Consider the following 21,373-nt stretch of genomic DNA (forward strand, 5'->3'; position numbering starts at 1 on the left):
GGGACAAACGCATTTGTGTGATATAAATTCCGTTCTTGATTTGCAACGTAATGAGTGACTCCATTATAGGCTCTGGTGTTTCTTCATCCAAGTACAGATATCGTTGAAGTGTTTGGGCAAGCGATATCTTTATTTCGTTCATGGCGAAGTTATGAGCAACGCAGTTTCTGAAAGAAATTTTGTGTTTGTAAGAATTTGGCTAAAGGAAATTTTGTGCTTACGCTTTGCAGTGCACATTAACATAGCTGTGAAAACAACCTTGAACCAGCGGAGAATGGTAGGAAAGCATGTGGAGATCGATTGGCGATCTTTTCCTTCGTAAATCTCTCTGGGTTCAACTACTGAATGTAAAACAATACAAAGTTTTTAATTTGGGGAAACAGCCACAGGGAGAAGCATATATGTCAGTGTTAGGATTTTGGTTAATTCAATTCCAATTTTGGTGAATTCAATTGCATTTTTCTTGTCAAATTAGAAACTTTTTTGTGATCTGAACCAACAGATAAATAAACAGTTTATGATTTGTGACTTTAGCAACGGTGCTTCAGTTGTTTGTAGATGTGAGCTTTTCACCAACATCTGTATTCTTACCAAAGGTTTATCCAAAAAATGTCCATTGCGGTGAAGAGCAAAAATGGCGAAAATACAATCGGTCCCTTTCGGTGTCACAGTTTCGTATTGTTTGTTCAATTTGCTTTTCAAGGTAATCGGTTCTTCCAACTTCCTGCCACTTCCAAATACGGGAGTATATAATCGGAAGATTCTTTGATTAACATAATGAGGTATTCAGATTTCAACAAAGCGTCCTTAACAAAAGTAAAGTAACTTAAGCATCGCTGTCAAATCAAATTACAGTCACATTTTTCCTGTAAAAACTTGTCCTCAACAAATTTCAAAAATTCCTGATGAGGAAAGTACGCTTCTTATTAAAAGTATACAACTCTGCTAAACGTTTAATTAACAAATGCGGAGTATGCAAAATCTTTGTGCATATACTCATGAAATGCAAAAGCGTTGACGTTTGTAGAAATATATAGAGCACAACATTGAGCGCACTTTTCAATACCCACCTATCGACCAAGTGACTTTATCCGAGTATTTCATTGACATCATTCCTACACCTTTCTTGAAAGGTGGGGTATGTTGCCAGATTATACAACGCCCACGAAATACCTTATTAGAGACACGAACACCGTTTCTGTTATTCAATTTTAACAAAAGTTGTGAAACGTGTGCCGCTAGATGTCGTGTCTTGCTAAGAAAAGTGTGTCTACTTTGTCGCGAATATCTTTGTCTGTCAATCATTTACCATGTTTATCCTGTCCACACACACATGTTTTAGTATAGGAAAAATCACATTTTTGTTTGTATTCTACCCATGTGTGCAATAAAATATTTAAAAATTCCAGATGTTATTTTTCCTTTGTGTGGCGAAGCTTCATCACACGGCATACTTGTGCCATTACTGGATTGAGTACTTTGTAATGCTGATTGGCGTTCTGCAATGACCTAGAGAATATTTTTTTGCCGAAAGCGAAATATTTTGTCGAATATTTTGGCCAACTCCTTTGTTGACTTAATGAAAGGATGCTCTAGAATGTAAACCGTTAACTGCTTTTCGAAGCAAATATGAATTAGTTCCAATTTGGTTATCCCATTGTAACCTATCTGGTGGAATTGCACTCTCATTTCGCAATTGTTTATAGTTTTGCAGCAACATTCTGGCATACCTAATAAGTTGACAATTGGCTTCCCATTTGTCGAGCAATATCTTGCATGATTCGTTCATGTGTTTCGAATACACGATATTTTGACACAAATTTTGTGTAGCTTTGTCAAAATTTTATTTAGTACGAAATTACGAATAATACGAATTGGAGTTTATGTCTCTTACGAAAAAATTCAAAGCTCTTCTGACAAAACTTATTTATTTGGTTGACATTTCAGTCCTTATTGAATTGAATGTCGTTTGAAAGACAGTTTTTTGGGTGGTTGGAGTTGTCAGTTATTAACATAACCATTTTTCTCTATGTTGCTACGTTTTAAGATAGATAAAAAAACTACCATTTCAAGTAGCGTATTTATCATTTAAGAATGCTACAGTGGAAGGCGGGTGTCAGCAAATGTCTTTTCCGTTGCCATTTCTTTCCTTTGCTCGTCAAAATACCATCACCGATTCAAGGACGTAGAAGACGATAAACCTTCTCGTTTTTTGATGCTGATGAGCAGAAAATTATTGCTTTGTGTTTCTTTCACAGTAAATTTATAGGTAGCATTAGTATCAAAGTGAAAAGTGTTTATGATAAACACACACGTCTACATAAGAACATACTGAAACTTGTTGGACATTCGAAAATGTAAGACAGACGAATAAACACGAAAAAATTTTTAGTTTACAGTGCTAAGATTCTTATTAAAGTTATCAATGCAAAATTGATTCCTCCATTTAAGTGAATATACCTTTTACATTACTGGTCGTTGTAATCAAGACAAAATTACCACAGTTTTTTTTACCTCCACTTGAAAGTAAGTGAACAGCCACATCGGGGTGGTGTAACGATAATGCAGTAATGAGAGGCCCGAAGCAGTGGTTGTACAAGCTGTTGGGGTTGCTTGAAGTAATTTCACATCTTTTTAAAATCCCAACTCAATGGCATCTGTGGATACAAAACCCAGTATCAACACTGCTTTTTTTTGGTCGTCATCAAAGTACTTTATAGGAATGTGCTGCATGCCCTACATTTAATCTTGAAGTGCAAAATTGAAAAAATGATTTGCAGGGTTTTTGTTGTTTAGCCTATTTACAATCTACGAAAGAGCAAGAAAAATGGAATGACGTCAACCAACCAAAAGAAGGCACATTTACTTAGTTCCCCACAAGATGGCGAGGTACTGTATCAACTCATAACAATCTCGATGAATAAAAAGCCAAAAACCTCATGTAAATTTATGTTCGCAAATAAAATTTTGTACATGTTTCTGAATCAACAACTATGAATTACCAATTGTGGAGTGCTTGGAACAAACCCAGTTTATTTTTTCAACAGCAATTTGCTGCAGAAGTGAAACGCGTGATATCGATGCAAGTCCAAAGCATGTACTTTAACTCGACACTACAGAAAATCATCTATCAAAACAACACAATCATAAAACTATTAACCACTGAAGACAATTAGATCTTTTTTTGAACACGTAGAAAGCGCCACAATGCGGCCAGTGCGCGTACGCTCAGCAAATAAATCAGCATACGAGGCTGATAACATTGCGCCACTAACAAGTAGCATTTTGCATCGTTGGAGTCAGGATTAAGGTTGGCAGACTTTACCATTTTTATCGTTTTTCTGGGAGAGCGTCCACCCAATCGTCACCGGTGAACCGAGTCATGAGTGCGCGTTTTAAATAGCAAAAAAAACGTTCTACAATCCCATTGAACTGCAGATAAAGCTTGAACCCGTTGAGCTATATCCACAAATCAAATTATCCTTATAGTTTATAGCTCACCAAAGTCCTAAACCCAGTGGTAATGCCCGGGCTTTGGTAGGAGCTGGTGATAGAAGAAACAAATTCATGCAATCTCGTAAATTGGTCGACCATTGTAAGTAAATAAATATTACCACGTGAAGGTGGGAGCGGACCGACGATGCCCACACTAACATGAGCAAGATGAACCAGTGGAGTCGGGAAGTGTACAAGCTGTGAATACACCTGATGCGGCATTTTTAATATTTGGCACAATTTGTTGCTGCATTCCATGCCACACTAATTTAGAAGTGAACAAATTGTAATTTTTTGCATCAAAGCGCAATCGGGCGAGGGACATCTTTGGAAACACAACAAATTTTGGTAGCCCTGGCAACACCACTAGGATTGCCCCGAACTGAGGTTGGTTTCAAATGTGCGTTGCGAAAACAAGTATGACCGGTACAGATCAAACCTGATATGCGCTCTGAGGGGAAGGAGTGCAGAGATATGAATTCATATTTTAAAAACATGAAAAAATATCGTTTTTTTAAAACATTTATCGACCAAAGTGTGTGACGCGTATGCTTATGATTGATGGCTTCACTGTGATTGTCCTTATGCGAAATTGTTTGCTACATGAACAAGTTTCACAAAATGATAGCTTTAATACTTATAAAATGTCAAAAAGACGACCAAATCTTTTCAACAATACCATACCCTTGTCACAAAAACATCTGTTGTATTTTACACAAATATACACAAAGTAGGCAAGCAAATAAAATCGTGAACACCTGCACCCTTTTAGAAATATCTCGCTGTTACAATATTATCAGTAAAAGGTGATTCCATACAGTTCACGTATAACAGTGAAACCCTGATTGTTTGGCACAAGTGGTGATCAAACTTTATTGTCATGCAGCGTCAGGGCAACTTCCAGGGAAAAGAAACAGGTTGTCAATCGCCAAATCTCCCAACCATGTATTGCCTCTTGTAGCAATGATTTGCAACTGCAAAATATAAATATTCGCATTTTATTACAATAAAAAATCCCAACTAGGTATGGATTGAAATTATTTTTAGTTTCGAATGTTGCGGCATTTTTTCAAAATCATTATTACTCAATTTTTATACTGAAAGGCTTTGGACATTTCCTATTGACAACGAGCTAATAAACTAAGTTCGATAATTAGCAGTGGAATCAGAGATGGCAAAAGGAATAACTGTGGATATATTTCAAACAAAGCAGATATCAGAACACAAATAATTTTTTTCAGAATATTCCTCTGACAAACATTTTTTAGACATTATAACACAGTTAAAATTGGGAGAAAGTGCGATAACAAAATATCAAACCCAGTTAAACCACCTGCAATTTAATTTAACAATGATTTATAAATGTATGATACAAATGATAGAAGCAAACCAAACATACCTTCAGCATTTGATCGCTATCCACTTGCACATAGTAATCTTTCCACGTGTTTGAAGGTCGGTATTCACTAAGAATGACGTCATTTCCCGCTATTATCGTTAATTCGTGTCTCCACCTAAGTGTAGAAGCTGGACCGAAGTATTTTACATTGTGATGGTGGGAGATGTGGAAACAGAAACATCCAGAAAGATCACGATCAGTTTCCAACATCATCCGATCTCCCGGTTGAGTTGGGTTGCTCGCCTCCATGTACATGTAGTACATTCCTACGAATATTTTCTGCGTTAAATTACTTTTCAAAAGAACAAATAGGCTTTGCTTCAGCATATCTTCAACGTCTTATCGAGAAATTATTGTTTAATATATATCGCATTGAGGACATTTCATCCAATAGTTGTTTTGTATTGGGTCAATTCTGAATTTAGTCAATTAGGTCAGTTCGTTTGTGTTTCTTCTTGTTTACCTTGTGCTGCGAAATCCGGTCCGGTCATTATAGATGTTGTAGGTCCTGTATGTCGAGTCCAGCCATCATTTCTCCACCCGTTCAAATCGGATCCGGTTTCAAAACTCGTGTTGTACTCTGTACATTTTATTATTACAATTTATTTTATTACAATAAGTTTATTTTCCATACAAGCATAATGAGTGACTTACTAAAAGGAATGATCGTCTTGAATGCATGCTTGCAGTTGCCAATGTCAATGTTGATACTCTGTTGAACAGGCGTTGAAATCGTTGTTGTTGTTGTAGGTTCCATGGTAGTTGTTGTGGGTTCCATCGTGATGGTTGTAGGTTCCATGGTTGTAGTTGTTGTAGGTTCCATCGTGGTGGTTGTAGGTTCCATGGTGGTAGTTGTTGTAGGTTCCATCGTGGTTGTTGTAGGTTCCATCGTGGTTGTTGTAGGTTCCTTCGTGGTGGTTGTAGGTTCCATCGTGGTGGTTGCAGGTTCCATCGTGGTGGTTGTAGGTTCCATGGTAGTTGTTGTTGTAGGTTCCATGGTGGTTGTAGCTGTTGTAGGTTGCATTGTGGTTGTTGTGGGTTCCATCGTGATGGTTGTAGGTTCCTTCGTGGTGGTTGTAGGTTCCATCGTGGTGGTTGCAGGTTCCATCGTGGTGGTTGTAGGTTCCATGGTAGTTGTTGTTGTAGGTTCCATGGTGGTTGTAGCTGTTGTAGGTTGCATTGTGGTGGTTGTAGGTTGCATTGTGGTTGAGATAGGCACCGTATTGCTGCCCATTGTTTCCATCTTGCATCCAATATTTTTAACAATGTCAATTTGCAATGTTGCAAAACTCACAACCACCGTCGCTCTGTAAGATACAATTATGTAGATAATCAAGTAAATTAAAAAAATGTGTCTAGATTCACCTTTTATATCTTCACTACAATTATGTTCATTCGGAGACGAGTTTATTGTAACTGGAATCACCAGACAACAGAGTGATGGTTTTCGCCTATCTCAAGTGCATGACAATTGTGTAATATCGATATACTTGTTAATTACAGCGTTTTTGGTAAAAGTGAAGGTGGATTTATTTTATTTACAGATACTGGTTATTAAGTGTATTATTATTATATTATTGATTTTGTCTTGCAACGAATTGCAACATCCATAGATCGCATGTGTATCACGGAATTGAGCCAAATTCGTGCTTGCTATCAATATGACACCATTACTGATAACTTACCGAATTATCAAGTCTTCGTCTACGCAACTAGCCGGAGCAGTCCAGTCAACGGTAAGACCTCTATCTTTAGTATCGCCATTTGCATGGGAGATAGCGCTGTGCATTTTTCCGAAGCAGTCGATTAGTTTGAAGTCGCTGGAGCTTGGTTGTATGAAGGTTCCCACCGCTGTGCTGTCAGAAGGATCGCGAACTTGTATAAAAATTCCTTTGAACTTGTCGGGCCCGGATACGGTAACTGCACAAATAAAAGGTATTTGGTTTCTTTACGTGTGGTATTTCCTAAACAAACTAACCATAGAGAACTTTCTAAAGTTGCAAAGACCGACAATTATGTGAATTACAAGATTTAGATATAAAACCCACTTTTTAGTGTTTCGCTTGGACTGTAAGTTTCTTGAGCTGATATTGCAAAATTAAGTTCTTCAGGAAATGCGCCTGCTCTTAAATGTCCGATCGGCCGCATGCTGCTACACGCCCCTAGTGGTGGGCCTTGTGAGTAGCTACGTACTGACGTAGCACAGCAGCACAAGATGCATAACGTTATTAAACAACTTAAGGAAATCATCGTTGTTTACTCCTAAACAAAAAAAAGAGATTTGCAAATTTCACAAACAAACAAACAAACATAAACAGCAACTTGGGCGACATTAGAAAAAAGGTTTATTAAATTACACTGTACGAAACTCGGTTATTTTAGGATTAGGTTTATACGGAAATTCACGTAATTTGGACGACATTCAGGTAAATTTTTTAACGTTCGGGATTTTTTTAACGAATTGCTTTATTTACTATTTATATAAAGCATAATTATCTGCTTCTACCGTGCGTTCGTTTACCAAACAACGATTCAGTCATATGTTTATTCATAACAACTGCCTTACTCGCCTAGTTGCGTTGTGCTCTACAACGCTGTAAAATCATAATCACTCAACGGAATGGCCGCCATTGTTCCTGCGTCATAGTCAAATGTCACGTCATCGTCCTATGCTTCTTGGGTAAAGTGCGTAACATTAGATGTGGAGTGTTTTGGTGCTTTAGGTTACAAAGACGTTTTACCTATTTTCAACTTATTTTTACCGATATCTTCTTCGCCGCGCAATGACAATCCTTCTGCCTCTGCAATTCGCGGAATTGCACTTTACTTGCGGTTGCGTTTGTCCACATTTGGAAATTATCTTATCAAAATGAGCTCGATTTTCGTTGTGCAAGGTTTTCTTTTTTACAAGTTTTGATGAAGTTGTCACTGCAAACTTCTATCATGCTGATTTTAGAATGTAATCAAACTCACGGTTTTCCATGATGTAAGTTTTACAAATGCCATGCTTTTGCTTTTCGATTGATTTTAATATTTACGGGGTATTTGGCTAAATGAATGTGGCTTATTCATTGCATTCAGACATTAACAAATCGTAACCAGAAGATCCTATCCTAGTTTTCACTTTGCCACCAAGAAAACGCTTTAAAAAATTAAAATCAGTAAAATATTTCCCTTCTGAAGTAATAATTAGGTAAAATTTCAATACCCAAAATACTAAACTGATCTCTGGCTCTGTGGTTTATCCTACAACAATTTTTGCTGCTCCAAAACGTAAGTGAAAATATCGAGCATTAAAAGCAGTTCCCAAAAATTTTGCTGACATGCGCCACACTTCCAACAGGCGCAAGAAGCCGCGAGGCGCCATTTTATAGCAAGCGTCATCAAACAAAGGCCACGCGCTCCGTTCCATAAATCACCTGAAGCCGGTAATTTACTGAGCAAATATCCGAACACGCCCATGAAAATCCGATCTCCGATTCGTATTTACACGACAATGCGGTCATAAATGATACGAAAAGGTGTGGTTGGTTTTCGTGTTTTAATTGACGCCGAAGTTTACGTGTTAACACGTGCTGGACACCGTTTGGCCTATAGAACGGTGCGCCTAATTACACGTGGTGGCTTACGCTTGTTAGATGTGACGCAATTTGGCAAAGATACCGATAATTATAAATTAATTAAGGTGGATATGTGTTGTATTCTTCTGCGCTTATCACGCGTCGCTGACAAAAATATCAGTGGATGTGGTTTAAGGTGGCTTCGCATTGACGTAATATCCACGGCCAAGGAAATGCAGATCAAACGCTTTGAAGGGCTGCTGACATTCAAAAAAATTTTAACTGATAACCAGAAACTACAGTAATTATAGACCAGAGACTGGCGTATTGAAGTTATTTGAAAAACGGAAATTCATTAAAAACGTAATTGTAACATCGTCGAAGTAAATAAATTACCCATATCTTATACTGAAGATCGAAAAAGCCATAATATTCAAAGAGTAAATAAAACGGCTTGGACGTTTGGTCGGCAGAGTCGTCTGATGGTCACACCAGCTACACTGATGAGACCTTGTAGGCGGAAGCAGTGGCCATGTATACAGCTTACACAGTAAATAAAACTAATTAATTTACAAAACCAAGCATTATAAAGACAATTTAATTTTCTAAATTAAACCATTTCAGCTGTGTTTAAAATCGCTAACCTGACTTTCCGAAACTTTGATAAAGTTCGTAATTACAGTTAAACGAGCATTTTAAACACTGCCAAGTTCCTGCCAAATAAATTGCAAAATATTTAAACCGATAACACAACATCGCCGAAGTGCAAAATATGTCTTTCTCTCTTCTCTCCTCCTTAACGCGATCCCAGCTAATCAGATTATCGGACATCTCGCTTGTCAAATACCCTGTGATCTTTTTTATGAACCTGGCATGGCCACCATTGCTGTTTTTTTATGTTCGCAAAGCTTTATATTCGCGAAAGGGCGGTGCCGGTAATTATGATCATTATACGTGTTTTACAACTGGCTGTTTACTACTTATAGAACACTGGTGACGTTCTTTGATATGTGTTTTGCCTCCACGTAGAATATAATGGTCTCTGATAAAAACTGTTTTATCGTTTTTATAGCCTATATTCGGTCTGGTAGTTCGGCAATTATGTTCGAGGCGCAACGTTGAGCGTTGATTTTGTTTCTATTGTTATTCCTCTCGAATATAAGCTGGCGATGCCATTTTTGCAAGACGAAATTATTATTTTAGTTTTTTTAAATAAAAGATCATACTGACGCTGATCGTATGCCACCCTTCTAAAGTTTCCTGTTACGCAAAGCTGATTCCTGATGTCTTTCAGGACAATTGCAGTTACATACACTACCGGCGATTGCCAAAATGTAATAAGATTTGGGCGATTTTGCATACACGAACTTGTGAGACATTGCTAGATTCACAAAGCTTTTATTATTATTTTGTTTTAATTCTGATTATGTCTAAATGTAGAGTCGAATCTATTAATTTTAATATCTTAATATACTGAAACGATTTTCATGACATATCATTATATTTTTGGCACGATCGCAGGTTGGCGTGTGTTTTCTTTACGCTCGCAACACACATCCGCATATTTGCTTTGGTTTTCCACATTTCCTCTTTTCTCCTCTTGTTAACACAGATTTTTACACGTGATAAAGATTGGCGATCAAACTGCTCGAGGCATCGCATGACCTCATGACTTGAAGCAGCACAAACCGAACTTGTCAGTCACGGTTGTGACATGATTTAACGGAAGAATTAACACGGAGAATTTGCTAATTACGGGTAATCAGACGGGACTGGTTCATGTCAACTTGTTTGACAGGAAAATTTACAAGGAGTTGCGTTATTCGAGTTTCCGCTCGGTCCATAATCGGTTAATTTGTGAATTTGCGCAAAATTTTGTGAAAATTTAGACTGGCGGAATTTCGTTTATTAATTTCCTGTGATGTGTGAAACTACCTACAACTTCCACCAAATATTTGGTTAAAACTTGGTTAGATATTAACATTTGACATGCGATTTCGCCAAGGGAGGAATCGTGCGTCATTTTGATACCTAAATACATTTGTGGTTTGCAGGCAAGTTTCAAAATAGAATATTAAAGGAAAGAACTTATGACAAATCGTAGCTAAAAATCCCGCTTGATGTTGCATTATTTTGTTCATCACTAGACCGAATATGCTGCAAAGCGGTTTTAGCAATAACTTGTTTGTGTAAAAAATGCAATTACAAGAAAAGTTTTTTATACTCTGCAGTCTGGCAACGTAACAACATTTAATATTTTCGTTCCAAAATCGACCGTTTTTCAACGCCACTTGTTGTGCGTGACACAGGGAGAAACTCCACATTTGCAAAATTACAATACAAATAACCTCGTAATAAACTGCGTTTGACACGAGGATATTTATGTCGTAATTTTGCAAATGTGAAGTTTCAAATTAAAGCAACATGACGCTTATAAAATACATCAATATATTTTTTTTGAATAGTCAGATATCAACGGGCAAATAACAACAAATACTTGTCCACCTCATTTAATAATCTGGCCATTTCCGGAAGACATTTACATCTGAACATTTATTTCATGCTTTTTCACAAATCAAATTAGAATCAGTCGACTACCATTTGTTGGTCTTATCACAAACAGACTTGAAGTGCAATCTTTAATTTTATACGATCGTATGAACTCCACCAAGCAGCGCATGGTTTATCCAGCTAACACGCTTGCCTCAAAGCAACAGCTCTAACGTTACTGCCTGGTCATCAAACTATCTTGCCCCTGTGGCGTCACATTCTATTAAGAGACTATATGCAACTTCTCGGTGGGTATAAAGGAGCATCACCCAGTAAACAAACAACTGGAAGTGAAGTCTGAAACTATTCAGATCATGAAGTTGACTTCACTTCACCTGATTTTCTACATAGTTTCAATAATAAAACCAAACTTGATTCCAGAAATCCTTTACATCCAACATTACAGACATCACCTAATGTCGATGACAGTTCCAAGTCGCTGCACATTTTTACACATGTCTGTGCAGTGCGGTCTGACAAATTGTAAATGATTACGTCATTGCCTCATGTGCTGGTTATTTTTTTGCTGAGCTTTTGTCTTTGCTGGTTATTTTTTACACAGCCGTTGCAGTCAGTTATGAGCACAGTAGTGTTTGAAACACCTTTATTACACAGCTTCATCCAATTAATTACTTTTACATATACATATACTAAGAATCTTGGACAACCAAGCGAAAACAGTTTTGTGCAAACGTGCTACAGAAATTGATCGTTTTGTCTTACTTGGGTGAGAGTCAGTTACGATGTACACAAATAGTACTCGCGCACTCCGGTAGAGAATAATGCGGGAACCGTTCCGCTTCTTGCTGTTCACCTTTTGGCGGAGTTTACGAACAGCCCGCTCCGGCCTATTTTAAGGTGTGGTTGCCCGCGGTGTAACAAACTTACATTTGACGTATAAATGTTGCAGGTAACGGTTCGATGTTGATTCTCACACTGTGTTTTCTGTATTTGGTGCGTTGTAACACTTTTGCGTGTTGCAAACAATGTTACACATTAACAAATAGTCAAAATGGACATGTTTTGCTGTAAATACTAGATGGATTTTGCCGTGCATTGCCGAGACCGTTATACCCTGCGGATAAAAATTTTCGCAGACAAACGCGTATCACGTTTGTTGTGTTATATCATTTCCTTCCAGATTGTGTAACATAATGACAGTTTAGTTTGGAATATTTTAAATGGCAAAATATTCTCTCCTAATAAAATTAGTGTTTGTTAAAAACTCCTATACATGCTTTATTTAGATATAATTCCAATTAAATGCGATTTAGTATTTGCGTTTCTTATACAAAATAAATATAAAACGGAATAGAACTTGTGTTTTATTGCAATGCCATCACCACACACATGTTGTGATGTCACAACGTTTTCACTCTTCCATAATGATATCGGGTATTTCTTCATCCATGGGCATGTTTCCTGTACAAAACATAGATAGTTACTTGTTTGAATGTTGTATTTTTGTACTTTGCGTTTGTTGGTTTCAGTTTAATTAAAAAACTTTTTGGACAACAACAGAGCGCTGTGAAACTTGTCAAGAATAATCACGTGTTTTAGACAACATTTGTTTTATGGTAATTTGAAGGTTTCCTGGGCGAATAATGAAATTTAAAGTTGATGCACTCATCTACGAAACAACCGCAACTCACTGATATCGCCGAAGCGGATTTTTCTCGACCAACGTTTAACAACCCTTTGTGCAGTTCTGTTTCTCCTGTAACGTCTGTACCACTTATATAGAATGTACGCCTTGCGACCACCTTTACAACACTCGAATGTCAACAGGACCAGAAGGACGGTGAGAAGTAAGATTTTGTTCATCTGCACATGATAACATTAAATTTTTCTGAAAAAAATGTGTAAACAGGTACAAGGAAAATGTAGCCAGGCAAATTAAATATTACCTTTAGAGCTTGAATTTCTCAGCAGCAGCTTTTCGTCAATAACATCAACAAAAGCAGCTGTTTTCAATCGATGCACAAAATATAAAGCGGATGCCAATTATAGAAAAAATGCGGGAAGTTACTCCGGAGGAAATGTAATTACTTCCGTTATGACCCAAATCGTGTTCTATCGATGGTCGGCGTAATTTCCACTCTGCCATATTGATAAACAAGATGCCGTTAATTCTCCGTGCTGTAATTTTTACACAGCCAGTTCGCAAAATTATAAATAACACACGCATTTAGTTTATTACGTTGCAAATTTGTACCTTTGCTGCTTTCATGTAAACGATGACAAAAAACAACTTTCTTGATCAAACTAGAAAAATGAAATAAAGGTTAACCATGAAATTTCACGGTTTGACTCCAACCACAATATAGAAGAATGACAAGATGTCGTGATACTTTCTGGCGTTTAATTGTTATACCTTGTACCTGAATGGTAGGCTATCCTGGATGCTTTGACAAGACTAATTTAGTTCTAAATAGGAAGAACGAGTCATTCCACTTGCAACAAACTGTTATATCAAAACATCCGCCCAAAAGATATATCCATCTATAAACTGAAATCTGTGTTGGGTGTTTTGCCATATAAGCAAACACCTTTAACTACTGTAAGTTACAGTTCTTTAGTAGCTACAACATACATGAATGAAACACTCAAATACAATTATATGTGCGTCAACAATACCCATGTACTTCCAAAGTATTTTATCTAATTTCTCGTGTTTTTCGGGTTATCTGTTCATTTTGTGAATGTCAGAAAATTCGATGGTATATTTTCGAGTAAGGTAAAATCATTAGTAGTTTGGTCAGAATAATTCCAGCACTGGGTTGGCCGAGTGGTTAAGGCGTTGGACTTAAGTTCCAATGGACAGTTGTCCGCGTGGGTTCGAACCCCACACCCAGTATTTATCACGTTTGCTGACATATCAAGGTAAAGAAAATTATCCTGGTGGTGTAGTATATTTTCCACAAGTAATAAAGTGCACCCGTGAATATAAAAATTCGAAGTTGCATGAAAACTTTATTTGAATTCTCACAAAACATTGAAACTTATAATCTGTTTATTCAGCAACATTGAACAAGAAACAAAACCAGAAACATGTTCCGACGATCAACTTACGGTATTGTTGTCAATGATATCACCAACACGCATTAGTTGTGTGTGTGAAAAGAGGGTGTATTCTTGGTTCAGAGTCAAATTATTGTCGCCCATAATTTTCCTGACATGTTGCAAAAACGTTGCTTCCACTTCCGGCCACTTTAAAACGTATCCGATATCCGATTCCGCTCGATCTCTGCATTTCCTGACGTCACTGCCTTGTAGTAATGACGTCACAAACGGGATAGATGTTTGGCGGCCGAAACTGTCATCTTCTTTCTTCGCCCGCGCCAGGTAATTAATGACGTCATGCAGTTTTGTGCTGTCCGCGTAGGATATCAGCAGGTGACGTATCAAAGCCATCCACGTGGTACACGTTTCCCGCCAAGCTTCCGTTGTTAATAGCGACGAAGGCGGCAAAACCTATACGTCATAATTGCATGTTAACAAATGAAAAAAACAAGGTTATATAATAAGTATACACACTAATGATAACATGGGAGTTTTACAGTCAGTTTCGTAAACGTTGAGGACTACACTCTGTTATTATTCCCTACAGACAATAATAATTGTTTCCATACCTTCATGTAATCCTCATCTGCCGGAAGATGGAAATCTTTTCTTTCCTCCTCAACCGAGTGAGGAGATGATTGGGAGTCGAAGCTGTTGGCGGCAATATGACAAGCTATTTCAAGCACCAGACAGCGTACGTTGTCGTTCATGCAAACATCAAGCGGAGTTTTGCCCTGAAATCAACACAACTTCAGGAAAAGGAATACACAATGAATATATACTTTAAAAGTATGAATATGTTAAGATATACTGGGATGTTGTTTACAAAATAATAGCTTAGATCAGGAAATCGCAGCATGTGGTTAATTTACCAAAATCTCGCAATCCGCTATACGGCAGTAGTGAGCTAAAATAATCTGTAGTTACGCTGCACGGAATTCGTGTTGAGAATCAGCTTCAAATCCCTCATGCATATTATTGAAAGGTGTGTTAAAAGTTATTATGAAAAGGAGCATGCTACACTTTTTTATACTAATTTTATTAATTTTATACAAAATAGTAAATACTGAATTTCAATGACCCGATAAGCTTACAAACATTTTTTACCTGTTTATCGGCAATATACAGTAATTCGACTCCCCCTTTTTCAATGAGCAGACGAGCGACCTCTATATGAGCATTGGTGAGTGCGTCATGCAACGGGGTAATCCCCTCCTCTGGACAGGCAAGCAAATCAATCTCTCGCGCTGGTAACCGGTCAATGTCAACAATGTTCGCTAAATAAGAAAAATTGATTGTTAGCAGATTATATTAGATACCATGACATATAGTCAGTCATACCATACCGTCCTTATTTCGTAGATTTGCGCTTAGTTTTTTCATCTAAACGTGCTTACTTTCATGAAATGCTAATTGCTATGGTTATATGGCGAAACGCGTCAGTGTGTTAATCAAAACAAATTATCATTGTTCGCTACAACCAAAAAACAATCATCGTGACGTAATCTATGATAGCCTAAAAAATCGGACAAACTGGCAAAAGTAATTACAATTTCTCCAGTCAGCTGATTCTCCCACATTTAACATTACTAATACAAAACCAATACGTTTTTAGTAAATCTACAAAAATAAACCAAATTAAAATTGAATAACCTTTAGATCTGTCGGCGACTGGAAGCCGAAGAAGTTCTTTAGCGCATTCTAAGTGGCCGAGATTACACGCTTCACTGAGCGGTGTCCACCCGGCGTGGTCACGTGCGTTCGGGTCTACACCAATCACAGCCAAGAGCTCAGCAACGCGGGAAGGTTGGTTTTGAATGCAGGCACGATGAAGTTGGGTCTCCCCCTTAGGGTTTCGTTTGTTGATATTCGTCCTGGTGACGTTGCATGACGAGGCAGAATCAGATTCGGATGATCGCTAAACACAAAAAAGCAAGGTAACAGAAAATAACATATACGCTTTCTGGACTTACCAACCTTTAGCACATATAACTTTTGATCTGCCATGTATTTGAGTTAAAGAATGTTTTTACTAAAACGCATTGAAGCGGTTATTGCCACCAGTTCACACAACCCACCTTCTCAGATTGAAAGTTTTCTTTATCTGACGACTCGTTTTGTTCAGAAAAATGGGATATTGCGGTTGATGTTTGCCTGAAAAGAGACAAACAATCCATTAAAATCCAAAATAATTGAGTTTTGTGGTTTGTAGGAATGTTTATTATCGAAATAAGTTACAATCCAAAGCTAAAATGCTGTTATACATTAGTAATAGTAAACGTTTCGAACACTAACTGCGTTCATCACCCAAGTTACAATCCTATATAATAACACAGCACTATGGCGCAATGCAAAATCTAACCATAATTGATTCAAATTAATAATGGGAGCAACGATATAAGGGGCTTAGTTATAGAAACACAACTAACTGTGGCTTGGACAAAACGTTTTAATTACAGCATTAAAAACATGTACATGCTTTGGGCACCAACTGGTTTTAAGGAAAAAAAAAATTGGTCGAGTGTGTGGTTTCTATGTAACAAAATAGTGACAATAGTTTAATTACTAACGGAGTTTGTTTTGTTGGGGTCCATTCCTTTGCAATGTTTCCAGGTGTTCTTGGAACAGAAAACATCAACTCATTCACAATTTGGTGCAGTGTCAACTCATCTGCAAATTAACGATAACCATTTAAACTTCGTACATCAGATTAACCAGCAGTGCTACTTTTAAACAAATCACATGAAAAGCAATGATAGTTGTTGAATGAAGACCATTTTGTCTTATCCAGTCAGCAACGATATAATGTCTGTTCATGCAGCCGACTAAATAGGTTTACAAGACATGAAGACGAAAGCAAGAGATCCACATATGACAGGTGGAAGTTTTAAAAACTTTTGTCATAAAACAACCTGTTTTGAGAGATTTCAACCATTCCGGTTTGCATGATCTGTTCAACATCAAATGAGAGACACCCAACGTTACAACAGATGGAAGATCTCTGAAAACCCAGTCGAGTGTTGACTTTTTCGCACCTTGAAAAGTTTCGGCCGTACATTGGACTATGACGTCAATAGAAGACAAGTGATCTGATGAAAACAATAGTGATTGTTATTACAATTGTAACGTTCAGAAACACTGTTAACCGTTTGATTAAAATCGAAGCAGAAACCACATAATTGTGTCAAAAATTCTGTTTTTTCACGTGTCGCATACAAAAAGGCAAGAAAGAATACACAAATTACAAAAGCAAAATGTATCAATACAGTAACGTCTTCGTTGCCCAGTTTTTACGATAAATTTAAAAAAAACATAAACCACTTTCTTAAACAAACAAGCAATGGACAAAACCAACCGCTGGTTGTTCAAAAACAAATGAGAAGAATGCCAACAAACCTTGAATTAACTTTTCACAAACTGAAGTCACAATCCGACTTAAACACATGCAAGTTTGTGTCGATAATTCATCAGTGGTGACGACCTTGTGTTGTTCTAAAAAATGTATCAAAATAATTCACGAGAAGCCATTGCAACGGAAATATGTAATGAGAAGCAAATACCTGTTGATTCAACAACTTCATTTGCTTCCTCTTCCAAAATATCTTCCTCAATTATGTCCTCATCTTTTGCTGGGCAAAAATCCTGTAATAACAAAAAAATTAAACGTTAACAAAAAATATTTTTCGAATTGTTAAAATATCTCCCAACCGACCTCAGTTGTTGATGACGTAGGTAAGCTCTCCGTAGCGGCTCGATATCGTTTGAGCAGCGATCGTAGAGCAGAGGTCTGTCTGATGCTTTTGGATCGAGACCAAATCATTTTGTGGAGAAGATCCTCATCTTGTTCCAGGACATTTGTAAAAAACGAAAGCAAAACGACGGCCGCCTTTCTCCGCTTGATGTCGCTACAGGACAGCGCTTGTCTGAAAATTGGTTTCGTTCGTTTTAAAAATGCCAAAATCAGAATCCATACTGAATAGTTTGGGCAGTGGTTTACAGTTTTTCATCTAACGAGATAAAAAAATGTGGTCTTTCCTATACAAAAGCATTCCTTAGTCACACACTTAACACATATCCGGGATTCATAATTCCCTAGACATCCGGGTTCCACAAAAAAATATGTTTGCTGTTTCATAATTTACTGGATCGCGTTATTTTGTCAGCCTTCACACTATCGATATCGTACGACGCAAATTCACATAATCTTACTTTAGGGTTTTGGAAAAGAAGCTCCACTCATGGGATTCGGCTTGTGGTCGGTTCCACATGAATGACGAAACATGAAGGTTGACCTTGGTGGAGGTCAGAAGACTTGACTCTGTTGAAAAAGTCGTCGCCATCGCCTGCAATTAAAAAATATTGATTTAATAAGTTTGGGTGGGTGGCACTTATTGCAATACTAAAGTTTTCAAAAGTTGACGTCATACCTTTCCATATACGTCATCCTGACGTATATGAGTGGAGGATGGAGGGTGGTGAAGGAGCGTGGAGTCAAGAAATCCGAGTGCTTCGTTTGATTCATTCTCGTCATGTGATTCCTATTAAAAGCAAGATGTGATTTCAGGTTAGTCGGTTGGTGATTTATGGAAATGCTAATGTTGTTTTACAGTGTTATAATCAGCTTTTGCAGCAAACGAAATAATATTTTGACTTCATTGCGTGATCAAATGAGACTGTTTTGTGGCTAAGGATTAGAATCAAAACAAAGGGAAAAATTCCTGGAACTATGTCCAGCAAAGGCATGTGCGAACTCACCGCTACAAGCCTCAATTATCGAATCAAGTGGATTTATTACAAAACAGTTACTTGCCAGCACGTATTTCTTCATGATGAGGAAGAGGAGATCTGGAGGAGGATAGGATTGGGAGGAGAGGAGTTTTTTGCAGATGTAGAGAACGGAACGTGAGTGTCCCGCCTCAGCAAATCTCTCCACCATTGACATTTCCATCTTACCGAACCGTGACGGCGCGTCGTCGTCATCGAATGCGTCACAGTCTATGACGACGTCATCGGATGGACGTGTCTTTTTGCAGTTACTATTGAAAGGAAAAATAGAAGAGCTGATGACAAATGTTAGTGTTTCACATTTATTGTTTTATCAATCAATAATAGAAACTGTCTCAAATCGACAAAACCTGAACTTTACCTGAGATTTTGAAAAAATCTTTCGATTTCAAGTCGATTCAGTCCTGGTGGAACTGCGATATTACAAATACTTCGTCTTCTAGTGGTCGAGTCCAATGACAGCATATCTACGTCATTTGCAGCTGCAACGTCACTGGGAGATGTTTGTTGTATGCGGACTTTGACATCCAATTTACCACACTTGCTTTCGAAAACGTTCTGGTCATCGGGTGAAGTTTTGGATGGAATTAGTAAATCTGCTTTGCTCGACGGCAACTTGCTTTGGGTGGGATTTGAACCACTTATCTCCGTACTTTCATAACCCACTGCGAGTTTCTCAAACAGACCGTGCGATGTGACGTTATCCTCCATCGGGGAAGAATTGGAAACGTTTCCTTCGCTATCCGATTCATCAGACACAAATATCGGGAGGGAAATGACTTCTTTCACTGGAGGAGGTGGATCCTCATCATCTGATATGGTGATGGTCGCTACAGAATCCGATGAAGAAAGACGATAATATCGTCGCGTGGGTAATGTCGATTTCGATAAATCGTCCGTAATTTTACGCTCATTCGATGCTGATTTTCCTTCTTCTTCCTCATCCAAGGAGCTTGAAGATGAAGAAACTTCTACCGCTGACGCTTCATCACTTACAATAATGTCCTCCTCATCTTCGGATGAAACAAGTTGGTAATGAATTTTATCAATCCTCTTCCCGCTTTTTTGTAGTTCCAGGGAATCTTCTGATGTTCCCGTGATGAGACTGTTAAAAGAAGTCGGACTCAACAACTCGTCACACTTGGTCAGCTTCACAAAACACTTGGTGTCGACAGATAGATCAGGGCGGGATGAGGAGCTCCCGGGAGTTGTTGCAAATACGGAGCAGGAAGAAGTCGAAGGAGGAGGATCCTATAAAAAGAAAAACGTTTAAAAAATAAGTTAATAATTCATAGTATAGGTTAAATGACATGCGGATATTATGCTTTTAGATCAAACTTTCTCACTCAAAGACTGATATCACTGTTAAGTTGAAATAAAACTGTCAAACTGTCTACTTTAAGACTGTAATGACAAAAGACACTGAATGTTTGGTTCGCGATTTATGAAAACGGTTGAAAAAAGCGCGTCCGAAATTGCGACTTTTTTCAAAAATTCAAACCGTTTTCGATCGGCAAACATAACGACAGAAACATGGAGGGCAGGTAAAAGTACCCAGGAGACTTCATACACGACGACATATAAATGTTAGTGGACAAATCCCATGATCAATCAATACCAATATAAAACATGTACAAATCAAACGCGAAAATGACACCAGCAAACCTTCACCTATCGCGGTTTAAAATCGTTATCCAAACCAAAACATAAAGATTTTTCCAAAGTCGCAAATCATCCATAAAAAATCCTTCTACCAATGTTACTAAACCTTGAATATCAGTCACAAAATGTCGTTTACTTGAAGCAAATTCCAAAATATATGTGTGATTTGCGACTTTGGAAAAAAAAGGTAAAATATGTTATTGTCGATAGGTAAAGATCACTCATTTTTATCATCCATCACAGGTCACTCATACTTCATGTTAAACGCAAACAACAAAGAGATGCACAGAAAATTGTAAAAAAAATTTTTTGTGTGTAAATCTATATTGGAATAATTAAAACGCCGCGAAAAGATCAGAATTCATCAAGCATTGAGAATATAAAACTATTTGTGGAAAATACGTTGTGTTTCTTAGTATTTAACGCCCAACATCTGGTGTGTTGAAAGAAGCCGCCGATAAAACTTAAGTCAATGCTTATTCTGTTGTTCCACTCCCCTGTGTGGCGGGATTCAAGCGATTGCCAACCAGCGACGTCTGTTCTTACTGAGACTGACTGTCAAAGGCGTGACGTCATCGTCTTATTCAGTTACGTCGTGGGTTTCTATGCCACTTAAACGGAGTCTAGAGACGTCCAAAAACAACAGCTGGTCATGCGGGGTAGACTCGGAGTGGCCACGTCTGCACGCAGAAATTTAGTGCTAACGGTTTCCTTTGCCTTTCCGAACGCTCGATGCTTGTTGACTCGCTGAAGAGGTTTGACAGATTAAAGGCGGGCGTTGTTGTTTATGTTTCATCGTTGTGGTATTCGAACGTTATAGGGCCTTCTATATAAAATCCCACCTCCCATTCGTGGTCTC

The 21,373-nt window shown here is 37.8% G+C and overlaps 3 protein-coding genes and 1 non-coding gene across 6 annotated transcripts in view; 2 read left to right on the forward strand and 2 right to left on the reverse strand.

Moving 5' to 3' along the window:
- Window positions 1-21,373, forward strand: part of LOC145890420 (protein NLRC5-like) — a 327,828-nt gene that overhangs the window by 285,964 nt on the left and 20,491 nt on the right. The window lies entirely within an intron of this gene.
- LOC145890259 (uncharacterized) lies at window positions 4,374-7,144 on the reverse strand. Its single transcript, XM_082981278.1, has 6 exons — window positions 6,943-7,144; window positions 6,580-6,814; window positions 5,549-6,201; window positions 5,358-5,474; window positions 4,895-5,160; window positions 4,374-4,469 (listed from the first exon to the last, which is right to left on the reverse strand). The coding sequence occupies exons 1-6, from the start codon at window positions 7,142-7,144 to the stop codon at window positions 4,374-4,376; spliced, it is 1,569 nt and encodes a 522-aa protein (XP_082837404.1).
- The window catches only part of LOC145890425 (uncharacterized), a 40,066-nt gene continuing 32,469 nt past the window's right edge, over window positions 13,777-21,373 (reverse strand). For 2 of the 3 annotated variants that reach the window (XM_082981467.1, XM_082981468.1), the window contains exons 4-17: window positions 19,214-20,103; window positions 18,878-19,103; window positions 18,495-18,605; window positions 18,277-18,410; window positions 17,780-17,990; window positions 17,628-17,709; window positions 17,464-17,559; window positions 16,980-17,156; window positions 16,638-16,737; window positions 16,146-16,221; window positions 15,721-15,985; window positions 15,175-15,344; window positions 14,637-14,801; window positions 13,781-14,478 (exon numbers count right to left, since the gene is read on the reverse strand). In XM_082981467.1, coding sequence (XP_082837593.1) covers window positions 14,068-14,478; window positions 14,637-14,801; window positions 15,175-15,344; window positions 15,721-15,985; window positions 16,146-16,221; window positions 16,638-16,737; window positions 16,980-17,156; window positions 17,464-17,559; window positions 17,628-17,709; window positions 17,780-17,990; window positions 18,277-18,410; window positions 18,495-18,605; window positions 18,878-19,103; window positions 19,214-20,103 — 3,114 coding nt within the window. In that variant the 3' untranslated portion in view covers window positions 13,781-14,067. Of the gene's footprint in view, window positions 14,479-14,636; window positions 14,802-15,174; window positions 15,345-15,720; window positions 15,986-16,145; window positions 16,222-16,637; window positions 16,738-16,979; window positions 17,157-17,463; window positions 17,560-17,627; window positions 17,710-17,779; window positions 17,991-18,276; window positions 18,411-18,494; window positions 18,606-18,877; window positions 19,104-19,213; window positions 20,104-21,373 lie in introns of all 3 variants that reach the window. The other variant, XM_082981466.1, reaches the window with a different exon arrangement.
- Window positions 13,779-13,861, forward strand: Trnal-uaa (transfer RNA leucine (anticodon UAA)). The gene has a single exon. It is a non-coding gene; the product is annotated as a tRNA-Leu (tRNA).

The sequence above is a fragment of the Ascidia mentula genome, chromosome 2, assembly GCF_947561715.1.
Source record: "Ascidia mentula chromosome 2, kaAscMent1.1, whole genome shotgun sequence".
Lineage (NCBI taxonomy): Eukaryota > Metazoa > Chordata > Ascidiacea > Phlebobranchia > Ascidiidae > Ascidia > Ascidia mentula.